The sequence below is a fragment of the Gopherus evgoodei genome, chromosome 1 (assembly GCF_007399415.2).
Source record: "Gopherus evgoodei ecotype Sinaloan lineage chromosome 1, rGopEvg1_v1.p, whole genome shotgun sequence".
Classification (NCBI taxonomy): Eukaryota; Metazoa; Chordata; order Testudines; family Testudinidae; genus Gopherus; species Gopherus evgoodei.
In genome coordinates, this window is record NC_044322.1 from 19,860,754 (window position 1) to 19,881,524 (window position 20,771).

Below are 20,771 nucleotides of genomic sequence, written 5' to 3' on the forward strand. Positions count from 1 at the left end.
GGATCGCAGGACTGCCGCCACTTGCTTCAGGTCATTCTCCCAGCAGTTGCTGTAGATGACAACATCGTCCAGACACGCGGCCACGTACTCGTGATGGGGCCAAAGGAGGCGATCCATGAGTAGCTGAAATATGGTCGGGGCCCCATGGAGGCCGAAAGGCTTCCGAGTGAATTGATAGAGGCCTGAGGCTGTGGCAAAGGCGGTCTTCTCCCGTGACGCGGGCTCAAGGGGGATTTGCCAGTATCCCTTGCTTAGGTCGAGGGTCGTAAGGAAGTGGGCCTCGCCTAAGCGATCCAGCAGCTCATCTACGCGGGGCATCAGGTACATGTCGAACTTCAAGATAGAGTTGACGCAGCAGAAGTCAATGCAGAAGCGCTGGGTGCCGTCTGGTTTAGGAACCAGGACTACGGGGCTGCGCCACTCACTCTGTGATGGCTCAATAACTCCCAGCTCTTGCATCATCCAAACTTCCTCCTCGATGACCTGGCGCATCTGATAAGGTAAGAGCCTAGTCGTCTCTCGGATTACTACTCCCGGTTCAGTCTAGATGGTATGATATTCCAGGGTCATGTAGCCCAGCTGGGTGGTAAATGTCTTAAGGAAGGCGTGCAGGAGGCATCCAGTCTGTTTCTGTTGCTCATCCGTGAGTGACTCCTCGAGTTGCGGTGTTGTGGGGTCCTCAGGCAGGGCATCCCAAGGTCCTAACTCCGGCTCTGGTGGGCAGGGGTTGATCAGAAGGCCTTCTCGCTCCTGTCAGGGTTTCAAGAGGTTAATATGATACCTCGGGGTCTTCCTCCGACGGTCGGGTTGGTTAATCTCGTAGGTGACTGGCCCAACCCTCCGAACTACCTCGTAGGGCCCCTGCCATCGAGCCAGTAGCTTAGACTCATTGGAGGGCAGGAGGAGCAGCAGCCGGTCCCCCGGTTGAAACTCGCGAGTCTGGGCCCCTCAGTTATAGGTCAGGGCCTGGGCCTCCCGTGCTGCCTTCAAGTTTTCCTGAGCGAGGGTCCCGGCTCGGGTCAGGCGGCCCTGAAGCTGAAGGACATATTGGAGAAGGCCTTGCGTGGGTGAGGGGGTCTGCTCCCAGGTCTCCCTCATGAGGTCCAGGAGCCCCTCGGTCGCCAACCATACAACAACTCGAAGGAGGAGAATTTGGTGGAGGCTTGGGGTACCTCCTGGACGGCCAGGAGCAACTGGTCCCACCGACGCAGGTCCTCAGGCGAGAACTTGCGCAGCATGTCTTTCAGGGTGCGGTTGAACCGCTCCACCAGGCCATCGGTTTGCGGGTGGTACACTGAGGTGCGTAGCTGCTTGATCCCGAGGAGTTCACAGACCTGTTGCAGCAGCCGGGAAGTAAAGTTGGTACCCTGGTCGGTAAGGATTTCCCGGGGCAGGCCTACGCGGGCAAAGACCTTGACCAGTTTGTAGGCAATGGTCCTCGCAGTGATGCTCCGGAGCGGGACAGCTTCGGGGAAGCGGGTGGCATAGTCCACGATGACTAAGATGTAGAGAAACCCGGCCCGGTTTCTTGGGAGGGGTCCCACCAAGTCCATCGCCACCCACTCAAATGGTGTCTCCACGATGGGCATGGGTATGCGGGGGGCTGGGGCCGTCCGGGAGGGAGCCGCCAGCTGGCACGCTGGACAGGAATTGCAATAGTTCCGCACCTCCTGATGCACCCTGGGCCAGAAAAAACGCGACAAGATCCAGGCGAGGGTCTTTTCCTGGCCTAAGTGCCCGGCAGCTGGGACGTCGTGGGCAAGCCTCATCACCGCCTGTCAGTGGCACCGAGACACCAACAGTTGAGTCTGTAGTTCCCCAGTGTGGGAGTCCCGATCCACCCGATAGAGACAGTTGTGCCGCAGCTCGAAGTGGGACCAGCTTTTAGCTCGGGCGGGATCAAGAAGGGTGCCATCCACCGCCGCGAGCTGCTCATATGCCTGGCCCAGGGTAGGGTCCTCCCACTGGTCCTGGCAGAAATCTGTGTCGATCGCGGGGTTATCAATGGGCATCGGCAGGGGGTCCCCTGACGAGACGTCCTGGCTCTCTGGCCTGGCCACCTCAGTCTCCTCAGCCAGTTCCTCGGGGCGTTCCCCTTTGAAGACGGGGGTGACCTCAGGGTTTTTCTGGGTGTAGGCCCGCAGGACGCCCACAAACTCCGGCCAATCCTGCCCCAGAATCACAGGGTAAGCGACCACGAGGGTTCGTGTGACTCCCTCCACCATGAGGGGAACTCGGGCGCTCGCGTACGGTCGGACGTCACCATGAATACACTGCAAGCGTATAGTTCCCAGGCGTGGGTTTTCAGGGACGCCAAGGTTCTGGCAGACGAGCGTCTGTCCGCAGCCCGAGTCAATCAGGGCTTGCGTCTGGCAGTCCCCGACGGTTACGGACACGGCATTTTAGTGGCCTGCAGCCCTCGGGCGCGGTTCTCGCCAGTACAGATGTGCCCAAAGCTGCAATCCATCTCCGGGCAGTCCCGCTGAAGGTGCCCCTGCCTCCCGCAGGAGAAACAGGGCCCAATTTCGGGTCATCCTAGTCAGTTCGCACCACCTTTCGGGCTCGCAGCAGGGCTCCGCGGGGCACGGCCGGTCCCGGGCCCGGTGCCTGGAGGAGTTTGCTGAGAGGGCCCATTGGGCCGCCAAGCCCAGGGTTCCTGAATCCGCAGGGGTGTCCACAGGTCGGCGCGCGTGTTCGCCCCGTCGCTCGGGGTTGGGGCGCTCAAGCCCTGGAGGACGGACCCTGTGTCCCCGGTCCGAGTGGGTTTTCCCCCGCAAGGAAGTTTTCCATGAGGGTGAAGGTGGTGGCCACCGTCGGGAGCCAGTGCCAAAGGACCCAGGCCCTTCCCCATGGCGGGAGGATGTGGAGGAACTGCTCCATAATAACCTGTTCCAGGAGCTCTTCGGGGCTCCACCGGTCCGGTTGTAGCCATCTCTTGCATAGGTCTCTCAGCTGCCACGCCATCAGCCAGGGCCAGGTGCCGGCGTTGTAGACAAGACTCCGGAACCGCTGGAGAAAAGTTTTGGGGCTAACGTCCAGAGCATCCAAAATTGCTGCCTTCACCCGGGTATAGTCCCTGGCCTCCTCTGTCGATAAACTCCGATATGTGGATTTTGCTGTTCAGGTCAAGTAAGGGGTCAGGAGGGGGCCCACTGGTCAGGGACACACCCGGTGACCTGGGCCACCCTTTCAAAGGTCACCAGGAAGGCCTCGGGGTCATCTAGTGGGCCCATCTTGGTTAGCCTTACAGGCAGGTTTAGCTGATGGGTCCCCTCCGGGCCTCCCGGCTGGGGGTCTGCAGGTCGGGACAGCGCTGTCGCGAACTGCTGTAAGCATTCTCACTGGAAGTCCTGGTTCTGGGTGGTCAAATCCTGAATCAGCTGTTGCTGCTGGGCTCCTAGCTGTTCGACCAGCTGTAGCTGTTGCCAGATTTGGCGGCCTGCTGCTTCTGCTGCTGCTGCAGTTGGGCGGCCTGCTGTCGCTCCTGGCTCTCTGTCAAAAACGTGAAGAGCTGGGACAGATCCATGTCTCGGGGGGGGGTTCACTCCCCCCCAGCCCCTTTCTCTCGGGCTCAATGCCTCGTGCCCACATTCTGGGCAGAAGTCCCCACTTCTGGTACCACGTGTGACGCGGCGCAGCCACGGTTTGTCCTGCAGCGGGGCTGTGGGATATCCCACAGCCTCACTGTCCGTAGCCTTAAGCCCGGGCCCTGGTCAGGGCGAGGCAACAACCAACATGAGTCACTATGCTTGGGCCCTTAGGCAGGGCTGAGCAGCAAGCACAGTAAGTCAATAGGCTCAGGCCCTTAGGCAGGGCTGAGCAGTAACAGTTCTAGGCCCAGCCCTTAGGTCAGGGTGGGGCAGCAAACACAGTAAGTCAATAGGTGGCTTTTGGCCTCCTCAGCGCAGGGGAAAAGGGGGAGCCTGCCACCCAAGAGTTGGGTGGCGGGGGGGGAACGCAGGCCCTCCCACTCCACTGCATCCCAGCCCGGGGGCCTAGCAGCGGCGGGGAGTCGCTGCTGTCAGTGGGGATCCAAGCCGCAACACACTGACATTGGTTCTGGCAGTGTTGCAGCCAGACTGGGGTCGGCTACCCCCGGGCCACTTCCACTCTCCCCCTCATCGAGTACCTGAATCGTCATGGTGTCAGCAGAGGGGTCAACCACCATCGGCTCCTCAGGGTAAGTGTTCACGGGTGGGCTCAGTGGGTCCTCGGGGTAGCCGGCAAGCGGCAGTCTCGGCTTCTCCTCGGGGTAGCGGGAGTTGGGTAAGCCTGACCAGTCCTCCTCGGGGTAATGAGCTAGGAGTAGGCTCAGCCAGGCCTCCCCGGGATATTGAGCAAGGAGTAGGCTTGGCCGGCCTGGTGCGACGTCAGGCCGGCTGCGACCTTCTGCTGTCTCCCCAGCAGGAGCTCGGTCACAGACGTCTGTTCTCTCTGGCGGCTGGGGCCGCACTGACCTCCGCCGGTGAGCTTTTATACTTCTGGGTCTGCACCGTGACCTCTGAGGGGCGGGCGCAAGCCCTAGTGGCCCCGGTCAAAGCAGGGTTGGGAAAGGTTTGTCCCGCAGCGGGGCTGTGGGATATCCCACCGTCTCGCTACACACTGTTTATGTAAGGAAATAAATTGTACTGTCAGAGCTAGGCTAGGGCTCAGGAGACCTGGGTCTAAACCCAGTTCTTCCACTGACCTTGAGAAACTCACTTCTCTTCTCTGTTTCCCCTCCTACCTTATGTCTATTTAGATTCTCAGGGGAAGGGATAATCTCTGTGTGCTTGTATAGCGCAGGGCTGGAAAATGAGTAATAATATTTTCCCTCCACTTCAGGGATTACTGGGTGAAATTTTATGGCCTGTGTTATGCAGAGGGTAGACTAGTGGTACCTTCTAACCTTAACATCTTTTAATCAGCCAGGATGGACTTTCCCTTCAGGTTCCTCCCTGTCCAGGTCCTCTACCAAAGGCAGCCATGAGGTGTAGGATCTCTCTGCCTCCTGGGGGATGGAAACATTCCCCCTCAGGAAGTCAGAGATTGCGTGTCAGGGCTGACGGTGCTGTGCATATACACATAGGCAGAGGAGAATGGCTTATGAAAGATCCTGAAGGAGGGGCTGGGAGTTGCCATCTCAATGGTTAATGCGTGGGGATCATGGATAAGATAGCAGTTAGGCATATGAGTGGGATTTAGCATTTTTACTCGTATTTGAAATAATAATAATAATGGGTGTAAATCAATAGGTAAATGTACAAGAGTCAGGAGGTTTAAAAAAATAGAAACTAGGCTAGGATGAGTTACAGTTAAAAAATAAAACCTACAAATCACTAGGTGTGTGAGTAGTTGGGAATAGTTTAGACATATTTTTAAAAGGGAAAATAACAAGGCACATGAATAGCGTCGCAAGTGTTTGGAAAGTGCCCAGCACATCTGAACGAATTCCTATTTCTATAGCCAATTTTAAAGGCAAACTGTTCACGTTTTATGTTTGTGGAATTCTGAGGCTATTCAGACAGAGAGGACATGCTCATCGTCTTCATCTGACATCAGATGGTAGGATCCCAATAAAAGCAGCAAAGAATCCTGTGGCACCTTATAGACTAACAGACGTTTTGGAGCATGGGCTTTCATGGGTGAATACCCACTTCGTCAGATGCATGATGAAGTGGGTATTCACCCACGAAAGCTCATGCTCCAAAACGTCTGTTAGTCTATAAGGTGTCCCAGGATTCTTTGCTGCTTTTACAGATCCAGACTAACACGGCTACCCCTCTGATACTAGGATCCCAATGTGTGCCTCAGATTCTACTCTCACCCACTCCCACTGCAAATCAGGAGTACCTCCAATAACATCAATGGAGCTACTCTGGTGTAAACATGGTGTAATCAGGCCTTGGAGGTTTCCACTTGGCAAGATCTTTATTTCCATGTAAAACACCCCTACTGGAACACAGTACTTCAGATGTTAGGTTCTTTCAAACTGCTTTGCAAAAATTTACCAAACGATACATTTGAACAGTGAGGATCTAACCCTCAACTAGTGTAAAACAGATGAAGCTCTGCTGAATTTCACCAGTTGAGAATCTGCCCTTAGGTTCTAACAATTCTTTCCAGACTTAGCAAAGAAAAGTCCTTGATGTTTCCTTCTGTGCTTGTGGATTCTTGTTTACTAGAGATTGATCATAAGATAAAGCACAGCATTCATTTGAAACATCTGGAAATCCAGCTCTTCATTGGCAGTTACACGTTTTTTTGGGGCGGAGGGGAGGTTAGTTATTATTTTTTATTTCAGGTGGCGGTAGCATTCAAAGGGCATAAGACATTTTCCAACACAGAGGAAGACAATCCCTGAACCCAAGAGGATACCACCTGAAAAGACAAAAACAGACACAGATGCAATTTGCAAAAAGGCCCAGATGGTGAGCAGCCTCTGTGTGGCCAGGCAGGGATGGAAAGACAAGCAAGAAACTTCCCCACAACTGTTCTTGAGGCTGCTTGCAATAACAGGACACCGAAAAGTGGACAGGGAGGCTTCTTGCTCCACAAACTGCATTTCCTTATCTGTGCAAAGAACAGCATTAGGAGAGACTGGGCATCTCTCCAGGGATGCTCCACACCGCACCCTATCCAAGGTTTTGGTTTAAAGACCACCATCTATTCCATGTGTTCAGGATGGTGATAAGCAAACATCTTACTAGTTACACATTTGGTGGTTGTTGGGTCCCTTCTTCCCATCCCTAAACCCATCCACCCCCTTTGTCTCATCCACAGCAGTGATCTCTAGCTTCAATTCCAGTGTTCCCATGTTCCTCCTTCCCAACATTCAACCACCACTATGTACCAGTCTTCTGTGGTAAGATTATCAGGGGATGCATGTTACTGTCTGGTCTATGTTGTGTGTCTATGACGTGTGGAGACAGACTTCGACACTAGCTCAACTCTGCTTGTGTTGGATGCGTGACCTTAAAAAGGGGGCGTTGCTTGTGCAGAAGTTGGAAGAGTTAAAAAAGTGACATATGATAATATGCAACACTAATATATCACTTATATCCTCCTATTTTTTTAAATCATGCTCCCAAGCTGATATTCACACACATTTTGTGATGGGAATGTCCGACATGGAGGTCTTATGACCAATAGCAGCTTCAGCGCATCATATGATGCTGTGTGATTTATACGCTGTTACATTAAACTGCTAATGTATTCATGCATACATATCTGAATAAGACTGCAATTACTCATCAGCCCTCATGATCAGGATGGAAAAATTGCTTTTAAAAATCTGCATATAAATTCTAAAACAGTTTACATTCACTAGGGTCAATGGTCTTTTAATACTTAGGTCTAAGTCCTATATGATGTGTTATAGGTATCAACCAGAGTAGAGGAGGTCACCACACTCATGCATGAGGTCAACATTACCCAAAAAAGATGGGTAAAGTGCCTATCGAAGCACCAGATCCACAGTATGTGAGGGGGGGGGCAGGAGGAGGGGGGAAGAGCTGTTGACCAAAGGTTGTGATAAAGCAAATAGGACATCTGCAGAGGTGTTCAACACTTGCTGGGCAAAGAAATATACTGTTCTTTTGGACAGCATGCTCACTCCTACACATTTACTCTACCCCACGCTGCAAGCACTGTGTGACCAGTACTGCCCCAGCACTCCCACTCTCTGGTGTTGCTCAGGCACGTAAAAGCAGGGCTTATAGTGGTTTGGGCTTGCTTTTCCTCTCACTTACCCCAGTGTAGTAAGCCAGTGTAAATCATGGGGGAATCAGGCTCTTTTTCTCATTTGGAATCTACCTTCACTCCTCCCTATCCCATGCTTTTACTGCATGCACTTCATAGTACAGTGTAAAATCTCTAATCTTGGAAGAAACTTAAAGGAAGGAGAGGTATGCAGGGCATAATTCAGGCCTGTTACACACCTGCATGGAACATGGGAGTGTGACAAAGGTGCAAGAAGGCTCTTCCCACCCATCCCCAAATGCAGAGGAGCAGATATAGATAAAAAAATTGACCTAGTGGTCCATTAAATACTAGAGAGGGGTCCTGGCAAAATGTTCTCCTTTATCCTAAGGAGGTGTGGTCACTCAGAGCACTGGCCAGGTCCCCAAGTCTCTTAGGCATACCCTCATACTGGCATCAAGTGCTAACGAGGAGCACATGGCTTAGCTACTATCACCGCTCTCCCATGCCCCAGTGAAGCTCATACTGCTAAGACCAGAATTAGCTCCCTTAGCAGTTGCCACCACCATAAACATAATGAATATTCTAACTGCTGTATTGAGTAGTAGCTACATTAAAATAATTACCCAGCCAATTTTTAAATGGCACCTGAAGGACTTTATGTAAGTGATAAATTATATGAAAAACACATTTCACACTGTAAAACTCTGGATTTCAAACCTTCTGTTCAATCAATACCAGCCCAATGTCATCAAGACACATCAAGTGTATGAAATTAATGTTTAAACTAAAGTACGTAATCCACACCATTCAGAACTAACAGGTTAAAAAAAAGAGAGACAACACTATAATCATCTAGCAATTAACTCCCTACTGCTTGCAATTCAAAATCATGCTTGGATGAAAAAAGCAGAACACTTGCCTTCAGTATGTACAGCAGAAACATAGGTCCAGTTATAGCGTTTGACAATGTCCACCATAGCTCGAGCTTGCTGTGCATCCGATGGCACGACTCTCATGAAATACTTGAACAGCGTTTTGTCACTTAGGTCCATGCTCGTGGCAGAATAAGCAATCTGAGGTATATTGAAAAGCTGCAACAAGTTCTGGACCTGGATCGCTACTGAACTAGAACCAGGTCCAATGACGCCAACAATGGGTTTCTTGGAGTGGATAGATGTTGAAGATCCATCGACACAGTGCACTATCCCCTCTTCTTCTTCTGATGAAATAAGAGAATCCCTTATGAACTCAATGCTTTGCTCCAGAGCCACAGCAGAATGCCAACAAGAGTCCCTTATTTCACAGCCTAGTGTTATATTTGGCAACAGTGTTGGGTCCAGATTAATTCTGTCCAGGGTATGAAGCATTGCTTCCACTCTCTGTATGCCATATTGCTCCCTTACCTCTCCACATTTTCTCTCATGGACCTTGTCAACAGTTGGCTGATGGTGGACAGAAAACAAAGCTCCAATGATAATATCACCAGGCATATGTGCAACCACCCTTCTTTCATTGGACTGTGCAGAAACCAAAAACCCAAAGTTCCCACTGGCATCTTCCTTCAATAACAGGATTGCAAGGAACAGCAAAAGGACCATCTTAGGAAATAGTTTAAGCTGGTAGAGACAACATGATGTAATAAAATGGAGAGTTGTTAAAATGTAGTTAGAGAATCTTTTGGATAAAAAGAGCAGGAAGCTGATGGTTAACCAGGCATTTCCACCTATTCTCTAGGGAATCACCATCGTCTCCAAGGGAACAGCTAGGCAGAGCTGCACATGTGATCATAATCTTCATAACCTTCAAAAAAAAAAGATACGGGAAATAGCTTTAAAATCAGTTGTAAGGATGTCTATTCCCTCTGCTGCCAATGGTGATAACACCACATCACACATTTACTTTTTTCATTATCTTGCAAGCTAAAAAAGCTTCTTGTGCTTTACCATTTCATTATGCTGGGTCAGGTCCTCAGCTGGTGTAAATCAACAGAGCTCTACTGAAGCCAGAATGTTTAAAAGGGATACACAAAAAGCACTTGGGGGAGCTAATTTCTAAGGCACAAATGGCAGTTAATTCCCATTAACGGCAGTTAATTCCCATTGATGTGCCCTACTTCTCATTTGTGCCTTTGAAAATCTCCTCCTTAACCTTTCGAACATTTGAATATTGTAATTCAGAATATACATAGGACGCACAGTAATGTACTCTGGCCCAATTCCACTAGTATAAATCCAAAGGAACTCCACTGCCATCAGTGGAGTCACTGCAGACCTACACTGATATAAATGGGAGCAGAATCTGGCCCTTCAAATCTTGTGCAAAACTCAGTTGGTTCAAAAAAGGCTATCGATTTCCATTGACAGAAAGATTTGAAAACAATCACTTTTGTTAGCAACTACTAAGTACCGAATTTTAATTAATATCCATATTATTTTTAAATACTAACTACTCTGTATTTAGTCACAGATGTAGTAAATTAGTCCTAATATCAGACTAGCTGAAAGGTAGACTGTGTTTCCTTGTTTTGCATCTGTAGGTAAAATTCACCAGGTGTAATAAGTGCATGCAATGCCACTGATTTCTGCAGGGTTGAACCCACCTACACCAGTGATAAGTGTAACTCTTTGGAGTATAAACTGTTTACACAGGTCCCCACGATAGAAAAACAACAGCGTACATGCAATGCAGACACAATGGTGCACGAAACATTTTATGCACTCTGCACTGCAGACTAGAAAAGAGCTGCATTTGATTTTTTTTTTAATTGTTGCTTTGGTACTTATTTTTCATTTGTCATCAAAGACTTCATATCCTGGTCAGAATAGCGAAGTCACAGGGACTTTAAAACACTTAGAACCTCACAGCAGGTGCTTAGCGCATTGCTGAACTCTGTTCAAAGTCTCTTACATGCCCTGATCCAGCCAAGACTGTAGCACATTTTAGGCACTGTGTGTTGTCCTGTTTGTGTCAGTGGGACTATTCACAGCCTGTAAAGTGAAGCACATGTGACTCTGAAGGCTCAGAGCTGGTTAGAAAAACCACATACCCAACCCCATTAGTAATGAGATAACTGTAAATTCTAGACCAGATTCTAATCTCAGTTACACCGATATACATCCACTGAAGTGAATGGAATTAGGAACAATCGTGGATCAGACCAAGTTGAGACCAGTCCAGTATCCTGTCTCTGACAATGGCCCATGCCAGCTATTTCAAAAGAAGCTGTGAGAAATTTCTGCTGGAGGAAGTTATACTGCATATCTTCCTAACTCCTTCTCTTAGCATTGTATTGAGACTGAGGTAGATCAGAATCTAGCAAATTCCTACCTTATCACTCACAGGTATATAGTTTAAGCCTGTGCCACAATGAAGTTAAAGCTCATAACGCTGAAAACAACAAACACATAGTCCAACACAAAAGACATTAGTGTCTAAGGATAGCCAACTTTATTTGGACATTTTATCCTCACATCATGTTTTAAAGAAGTATTCTAAAAAACTATTTGCACAGAAGTACAGTCGTGCAATGTTTAGCTGAACATCTGCAAAATAATTTCTTCAAAGAGGAGTGATAATAAAACAATACTGAAAAAAATAGTCCTTGTAATTTTCAGTATTAATAGAAAGCGTTAGCAATGAAATACACCTTGCAAAACTGTTGTAAATCAGTTTAACAAGTGCTTTATAGTCTGTGAAGACTTGGAATATCACTATAACAATCCTCTGCAGTGAAGCAATAAAAGTGATGCAATTCAGGTTAACTAGTCTCAATTTAATTACAGAATGTTGCTACTACTTATCTTAGATCCTCCAACTGTTTATTGTGTGCCTCTGAAGACAATTCAGTATCAGGTGTAAACTGTTTTATGGATGACAGATCATTCCAGGGTACTTTTGTAAATTATCAGGACAGATTAAAATCTTACACTGTAAATTAATTTAACTTATTATAATGTTTAACACGTTTATTTCCACCTTTATTCCACTACAAGCCCTGTTATTCAAATCAGCTGATGTTTGTAAAGTGTGTTCAGTTCCTCCGGCAGCAAAGCACTATTGTTAAATGGCCAAATTCTGGCCCTGGCTCAGAGCAAGGCTGGAGTGTAATTAAAAAGTGCTGCTCACCTCCTGCCTCTCTGGGTAGCTGTGTACTCAGCAAACAGAGCCAGACGGAGTATTTTTGGATGAGCTTGTTTAACAATGATTCTCCACCAAGTTATCAAATTCCTGTGTACCATTATCACAACAGGGCCAGTCCAATGCAGCCGGGCAGGTTAGTGACATGATTCTTTACATTTACAGCTTCAGGTAACCAACTCAATATTATGCATGTGAAGAGGGTGCCAGGTTGGCAATGTTTGCCTTCCCAGGCCTCAGAGTGCAGAAAGTAGAGCCCAGCAATCTGTTCCTCTCAACCCCAGTTTACATGTGTTTATACTGGTGTTCGTTTGCAAAATTATCTCTGAAAGGTAGAGAGCTAAAAAACAAAAGCTGAGGTTCTCCTTTACATTTCCAGTTCACCAAAATCAAGGGGAGCCTACACTGAGGGCTCCATAGGGCCCAAAGGCCAACTCTGAGAGCCCTCAAACTCTTTCACTCCTCAGAGCCAGGGCCAGAAAGCCAGATTCTGATCTTAGTTACATCAGAGCTGACAGTTATTTCAATTACACCACAGTAGCTAAGTGACAGAATAAATTTACTTGGGAATTTACCCACATCACTAAGAGAACCAGCAGAGTCACTTGGGATTTACATTGGTATAGCTAGGACTCTGATCCAAAGCCCACTGAAGTCAATGGAGAGACTCCCACTGTCTTCCATGGATTTTAAACCAGCTAGTGAAATTACATGGAATTTACACTGGCATCATTAAGTGCACCAGTGGAGTTATTTAGAATTTACACCAGCGTTAAAGAGAGATCATCTGTCTTTGCAGGCAGGGCACTGAGGGATGTCATCAGGGTCAGCATGGTGAACATCCCAACTTGGCTAAAAGGTTCTCCTTGGCTAAAAGATAGTTGAGCAGAGATTCAATGGGCTGAGCATCCCACTGGCATTTCCTGGGAGACATCTCTAATGTAAAATCGGGCAAGGGACCCATCAGAGTGTTCAGGTTTGAAGGCAGTGAACTCTTGAAGAACATGTGCATAGTAAAGGATTGGGAACTACTGTTAATATACCTGCACTTATTCTTCTTCACGGATGCACACACAATCCAACAAACAAAACACTTAGGGTATGGATCTGTTTGCCCACTAGTTTTACACTGGTACAACACCACTGACTTCAAGAGAGCTACTCCAGATTTATTCCAACATAAGAAAGATGGGATTACTGGTGTATGCCAGTTTTTTGGATATGGCCAGGAAAATATTTTAAAAGGAAAAAGCTATCAGACCTAAATATAACAGTGCATATAGTCTATGCTGCGCACTGGAATCTGCAGCCACTAAAATATATGGTGGAAACAGAACACCTGCTGTCTTGTCAGGAATGAGAAACATTTTGCATGAGCGCTTCAGTTAGTGTAAACTAGTATTGCTACATTGAAGTTAATAGTGCTACCCCAATTTACTCCAGCTGTGTATCTGATGGAGCACACAGCACTCTGTATTGCCTCCCTTCTCCTTTGGCATGTACCCCGCCCAAACTCTCTAGAGAGGATGGGAGACAGGCATTTGGCCACTATGACATCCTAGGACTCTCCTGTGTCAAGAGGAGTCCTCAGATATCCTTGTAGGGCAATATTCCAGCTCTTTTGTGCCAAGGACAGAGCTTAAAAGCACAGTAAATTAACATCTCCAGCACTGTGTGTGTAATACTGCATCTTTCTAAAACTATTTACTTGAATTTGAAATGCTAAACTATCTGGGATTATAATTGATGGAATAAAAAATAACAACAATAAAGTGACTTTGCACTGTACTTTCATTAATTTAATCCTGATTCCTCAAAAGCCACTAGGAGTCTTGAACATTTGCTCTTTCTTCAAAACATGAATTGTTGGGAGTTTATCTGGTGGGGCATCTCTGACTTCCTTTGCTTTATGCTCCAGCAAAAGTAACTTTCCTTGAGTCTTTACAATGTAAAACGTTTCCTATATAAACAGCTCACATTATAGCAGAGCCCACTAATGATGGTAGAGTTAACAGCCTGTCTGCTTTTCTGTTATACTCCCTTGTTATATGGGGTTTGTAATTCACCATTACTCATGTATAATCTCAGTTAGGGACTTTTTTATTAATTGTTTTTTTGAGGGCGGGGGATTGATTTGGTCCATTTTACATTAGGAAAACAAGAAAATCATTTTACTCCTAAACAGTTTTTCTACAGCCCTGTAACCTTACGGACAACAATGCCTATTAGTGCGTAATGTATTAAGTGCTTTTGAATAATTTTTTAACATTTTTAAATGCCTAAGTTTTGTATGAGAGAAAATCAATCTACTGTGTATGGGCTTGATCCTGCAAGGTGATGAAGGCTTTGGGTCTAATCCAGCAAAGCACCTAAGAAGATACTCCACTTTAAGAACAGGAGGGATCCCTTGATTCAACTGAGTACCTACCTAAATTTTCCTGGATTGGGGTCAGAATGCATAGCACCTAGCGGGATCAAGACACATATGTAATGACAAATTTCACTCAATATGTAGAAACACTTCTCATGCGAGTATCTGCAGATTAAATGCCTCCTAGGCATACATATACACCAAACATAACTGCTTCACTGCCACCCAATTGTTAAAGCAATTAAATTAATTTAAAGCCTACCTGATTTAAACCAATAAATTCTGGGGAACTCAAAGTTCAAGATTTTCATCACACGGGAACTGAAAGCATCTGAAAACAGTCGCTGATGTATTGGCACACAAGCCCAGTTGTGCAATTCTTACACAGGCAAATCTCCCACTGAATCAGAAGGAGTTTGGGGGTGCATAAGGGATACAGAATAAAGATGTCTATGCTCTGCTCTATATAGGAAGAGCATTTAAACTTGAGTAAGGAGTGCAACTTAAGGATGATAAGACTTAACTCTGATCTCCTGTTTTTTGTTGGCTGAAGACTATCCCTGCACATTGAGACCAAGTGATTTTGGGTGCTGAATTGGAGACACGTTAATGGGGCCTGATTTGCAGAAAGTGCTGAACACCCATGATAGGAAATCAAGTTCCTTAGATGTCTCAGGTTGGGCATCTAAATATTGAAGCACCAAAAATCACTAGTTGCTTTGGAAACCTTGACCTATATTAACCAGGTTATTTTGTGTTTAGATTTCAAAAGCCGTTCAACTTTACTTTTTAAAAAATGGACCAAAAATTAGAGTTGCCAGCCATTGAACTAACTGTACTGTGAATTCCAATGGGCTTTGGATCATGCCCTTTAAGAATAGACTAAACTGCTGTACACCAAGGGACAGGAAATGAAAACCACCATGTTGTTCCATTTACAAATATTAGGACATGAATTAAAAATGTAAAGACCATAAAATCAGAAAATGGACCAATGCAGTAACTTCGAAATACACATTGTACCATCATAAAGGATTATACTGACTCCTCTAGTATCTTTGCTCTATAACAGTCCCACACAGCTCCTTTGTCTATTCTGCATTTCTTTAATTCTTGATACACTTTTTAATATGCAACTAATATTCTAGTAAAACAGCCAATGATCTATAGAAGGCCGCACAGTATATATACAAAGTATTACTGTTATTAGCAAAACCCCAATTATGCTGAATGACACAGAAACTAATATTTCCAGTGTGCTTGCAACTATGCTTAATGATTTGATTATTCACAATACAGTCAGACCCAGAAGAAGTGATAAACAGAAAGCAAGGCAAAGTGACAACTGCAGAAGGCATCGTAGCAAATCGCTAAACAAGGGGGCATGAAGAGTATTTCCATATTGCCACTTTACTAAGCAGATATATGTCAAAATATATAAGTAAAGAAGAGGCTAAAGCACGTATTGAGGATCCAAAGGGTGATTGCTCAGCATTGAAAATATAAAAGCCAAACAAAACTATAACAATACCACCATCTGCATAGCACAGACATTACTACCTGAATACGTTTCACCTCTGTGAGGTGCTATTGTAAATTACAGTTGAATGTTTTGCAATAATAATAAAATCAAGGATAAAAGAGACCTGTTAGGTTTCCTAGTGCATCCCCACTCTCTTTTCAGGATTGTTCCCTGATGGGTAGTTTCAAGTGCTTTTCTAGCCTAATATCTCAAGGGATGGGGGTTTCCATCACTCCCCTTTGGAGAAGTTGATTCCATGGTCTAACAGATCTCACCAGTGGGGAGTTTCACTTGATAGTCAAACTAAAATGTTCCTTCCCTTTTACATGGAGCAGCTGCTAAGAGCTGTATCCTCAGTCCAGTTCCAGCTCTCCCCAAGCATTAGAAGGAGCTGTCTGTGGTCCTTAACAGACTGCTAACAGCTGGACACCTCCCGAGACAGATACTCAACCTGGCAGGCACCAAGCTGGGCATTTCAAGAGACAAGTTAAGGCGTGGGAAAATGGGGGGGACACCTGTATTGGTAACAACTCTGCCAAATTGGGCTAAGGTTTTGAATTATACACACACATAAACAGGGGTTTATAAAGTATAGGGCAATCTTGCCTACAGATGTAGCCAGAGCTATAATATATGCCTTTACACCACGCATTTATGTATTGGGGTCTTAGACCCAGCTAGATCTCTCCACATATCTGGCCTCATCACGGTATCTGAAGAGAGCGCATCAGCAGCGGATTTTGGTAACACCAGGAAGTATTAATAGCCCCAAGTATTCGCTGGGGAATTGAGAGCGGGTTGTGTGCCTTGTCCCAAGGTCAGACAGGCGGGCTGGGGCTCAGCTGAGCACCGCGCCGCTCTCTCTGGAGAGCAAGTCCATTGCCTTTCCACTATACCGCCCCTCCTGCCCAGGGAGGAAAAGCCTCCCCTGCCCAGCGGAGCACCCAGATCATTTAAAACTAGGAAAAACCAGGTATCGGCAGGTTCCTCCTCCACCTAATAGTGGAGGAAGGTCGCGCCTGCAAAGCCGCGAGGTAACTAACTGGCTGGTCCCAGCGTGCAGAACACCACAGCCTGTGCTGGCCCCAGAGCCGTGTCACTACGGAGACTTCCCAAGCAGACATACCGACAGTACAGCCATGCCATGTGCAGGAGAAGCACGCTGCATGGCGCTGCTCCTCTTCCTACCCAGTTCACGTGCAGCCTTGTCTTGCTTAGAAGCCATGCGATCAGAACACGGAAGAATAGGGGAAAGGGAGGGAGATCTCCTGCGGATACGGAAATTCCTTTGGCTGCAACGGGGACCGATGCACACACAGCCTCCCCCGCCCGCCTCGGCCGAATTACCTTGTGGATGGCAGCATTGGACACTTGCCAGGGGGTGTCAGTCAAGACGCGCAGGCAAGGTGCCCCCTGCAATTGCTAACACGGCCGTCGATAGCAAATCCTATCGCAGACCTTTGGGGGGCTAAATAATCCTCAGGTCTCTTTGGAGAGGTCACCATCCGGCAGCAGCGCCTTTGGCTCCACTTGGCTAGCACTGTCAGTCCTCCAGCTACCAGCACATCCTGTTGTCTCCCGATCCCAGACTGACTCAGGACCGAGTATATCCTCCCCCTCGTGCCATGCAACACGCTGCTCCCTCACTGCTCATCCAGCATTGCCACTGCCTCGTTTGCAAGAGGCGTTAGTGTTTTCTCTGGATAAAAAGCAGCTGGATCTTTGCTCTCCAGAACCTCTCGCTGTCCAAACCTAGCAGGACAGAGCCTCCTATCCCCTCCTCAGCACACCATACAGACTCCCAGCGTCTCGGTTTATAACCGATTGGTTTTGAATCCTTCCCCGTGATCTGAGTCCTTTTGCATTTCGCACTGCAGGAAGTTGCTTCAGGTGTATGAAGGTTTAAGGCTCCCCACTCAATGTATTCCATCTCCTCCCTCCCCGTTTCCCTACAGGTCTGGCAACAGGGCTAATTCGGTGCCATGCATGATACCGGGATGACCTAAAACCATGAATCATGTATCTCTAGAACCTGCTTCCTGAGAGCAAGTAGCACCTTAAGCTTTAGAGGTAGACCTAGACACACCCACACACACACACACACTGTACAGGGTTTTCTCCGCAGAAGTAGCTCCAGAGACGAATTTGCCCCTATTGTTTCCGCCGGCAGATATCTTAGTTCTCCACAAAGTTTTACATCCCCCTGCAAAGACCGTTGCAGAGTGAACATGTTTTCTGGTCAATTCTTTCTCGTTCTTTCTGGTTTAATCACACGGAGCCCACACCGAAGACCCTACAGTATGTGCGGACGAGGCACGGGATGGGGGTGGAGGTTGAAATTTATATGCAGAGAGATTACCATGGTCTTCATCGCAACTTTTTAGTGCCACCAAGTGGCACAGATCCCTCTAGGAGCCCAAGCAGCGAGACCGCCCTTGGCTCTGCCTGATGCTTATTTGAGGGGAGAACATATTTTTTACAACCAGATTCCCTCCTGCGGTGGTACCCCACCACTGGACGCCGCTGCTTTAGACAAGGCCTCCCCGGTGAAATGGGGGCAATACCACGCCACAGCAGTCCAGTGTGACAAAGGCAGACACAGCCAGGCGAGAAGCAATGAACCGGCCAAGGGCGAATTCAGAGCTGCCAACTCCGATGGCCAGAATCCGTGCCAGCTGCAGTCTCCTCAGTTCCCCTCTTCTCCCTGCTTTATCCCACCCTCGCCTTTCCCGAGAACAAGTATCCCTCCTCCTCCTACTGCCTTAAGTATCACCCCCCCCTTCCCCGCATGACCCCTGAAACCTGCCCCACTCCCTAGCGGCGCTGGAGACCTTCCGCCTTTCATCTCCTGCTGCGAGTCCTGGTACGCTGCCCCCGCTGCTCAGCGCCCTCCTTCCCACGCCTCCCTTTATTCACCCGCACGCTCCGCAGACACATTACCTGCTTCCCCGCCTCACTCAGCGGCTCTCATCAGCGTCCTCCGCTCCCTTGCCTTCGCGCTGTCAGCATCCCTGCACCTCTGCGGCTCCGCGGACCCCATCGCAGATCCCCTGCTCCCCCACACTCCTTTCCAATGCTGCTGTCTCCGTCTATCCTTTTCCGTCCCCTCTAAACGGCCTGGCTTCCCTGCAGGCCAACCCTTAGCCACACACCACGCGCGCTCACCACAGCAAATCCCCCTCCTCACACATCCAGCTGCACCTTTGTGCAACAGTTCGCCTGGGCGCACGAGCCCGACAGCGGTATGTGGTTATGCGGAAGGGGGGCAGAGAGGGGGGCTCAGCAGCCATTCCTGAGTCTCTACAAACTCAACACCTCCCAGAGCGCTGCGGCACGAGCAGCAGCAGCAGCAACAACAGTGGGAGGGAATCTCTTTATTCCAGGCTATTATGTAAAAATGTCATTTAAGTAATAGCTGAGCTGGACTTTAGCGGCTGCTGCTGGGGCTGCCTATTTACCAGGACGCCGTTGCAGAGGAGGATTAGCCAGTGCATCCATTTTATAGCATTAACATACTTTTGCTGCCGTGCCCGCTGCTCCACAGCCTGGGTTTGTGCCATCCCCGGCTCTTTCCACTCCTTGGGTTTGGTTTGTTTTTTTTCACTTCAACGTTATTCTGTGCGAACACCAGGTGACCCAGATCCCGCACACCAACTGATCTGCACCAGCCAAGCCAGGCGGGGAGTGCTGGGCTATTGCACGGACAGCCACCTCGGATCTGCGCCCGACTCCCAAGCACTTGTCCGGCTAGGGGCTACTTTCTCAAACTTGCTCTAGGAAGAGAGGAGGGCATGGGGGGGGGGATTGCTGCTGGAGCCCAGGCCCCCGCCCCCAATACCACCACCCACCACACCCCACAGCCCCTTGGTAGAAGGACAACATCCCGGCCCGACGAGCCAGCCTTCGGGGACAACCCAAGACAGGCGATGGCTCAGGAAGGTGAGCGCTTACCGGGACTCCTCAGTTAGTCCCAGCCCACCGGCTTCACATTCTTCCAAAGCTCTCGCCGGCTCCTTGCAGCAGCGAACGCACCGCCGGCGGCAGCAGCCAGTTCCCTAATGCAGAAGACACCGCGCGCGCGGTCTATGTCCCTAGCACGTGTTTCTTCCAGTCGGCTCCGAGCGCAACTGGACAGGAAGGCGGCTGCCAGCCACACTGTTCACACCTGCTCTGGAGGTGTCAGGACTAGCCGGGCCCACAGGGCTGGCACAGCAGCGCCCCCGCGCGGGGCACGTGCCCTCCCAGCTCTTGCCCTGCCCTCCCCGCTTGAATGGAGGCAAACCAGGAGGGACATCATGCTGTTCTCTCCCCTCCCCCCTTGTCTTTGACACCAGCGGGCGCGATAGATTTGTGAAATTCCTAGAAGGTCCGGACCCTGCACCCGATGAACAAGGTGGCTAATATATTTAGCAAAACCAGAGATGGAGAGAGAGGAAGTATGGGGGTGGGGGGAAATGGGGACAGAAAGCGATCAAAGTGGGGGGAAATGAATTTTCGTGTCTGGAACTGAGAAGTTATCCAGTGCCTGGGTGTCTTCCAATAGGGATTTGGGGTTGGGGGTTTCATGGAGGGATTTCCTGGTTCGTTTGAGCAATCACTGCCTATCTTTCTCCCCCTACCCACTTCCCAAATACTGTTCTTACACTACATTTATACAGTGTAAATATAAACAAGCAAGAACAGAATGCATCCTACCACTAAATGAGACCTAGGCATCTGGATTTCATTCTATTGCTCTAGATGATATGTAGGATATACAGTATATTATATATAACATACTATATTACATATACTTAAACACATATGCTTAATCTGTGCCACATACACACACATCTATAGTATTATATTCTTATACTATTATCATTACACGGGTGTGTCATTCCATGTCAGATTCCCTTGTCTGAGTTACAGCATGCCAGATGCTTGTAGCAGCTGGATCAAAGATTAAAATCTAGCTGAATAAATGGATGGGGGTGGCCTTAGCACTTGCCTTGGTTATGCATGCTATTAACCTTCTGATAAAGCTCCCAATAAAACAGGCTTGTTGGCTTTGCAAAC

General features: G+C 48.2%; 1 protein-coding gene across 4 annotated transcripts in view; it reads right to left on the reverse strand.

The window, feature by feature from the left end:
• GRM5 (glutamate metabotropic receptor 5) overlaps window positions 1–19,814 on the reverse strand; it is a 370,943-nt gene extending 351,129 nt beyond the window's left edge. For 2 of the 4 annotated variants that reach the window (XM_030559067.1, XM_030559077.1), the window contains exons 1-2: window positions 19,665–19,814; window positions 8,603–9,483 (exon numbers count right to left, since the gene is read on the reverse strand). In XM_030559067.1, the coding sequence (XP_030414927.1) occupies window positions 8,603–9,281 (679 nt within the window). In that variant the 5' untranslated portion in view covers window positions 9,282–9,483; window positions 19,665–19,814. The remainder of the gene's footprint in view (window positions 1–8,602; window positions 9,484–19,664) is intronic. The other 2 variants (XM_030559058.1, XM_030559048.1) reach the window with 2 other exon arrangements.
• Window positions 19,815–20,771: the final 957 nt, after the last annotated feature.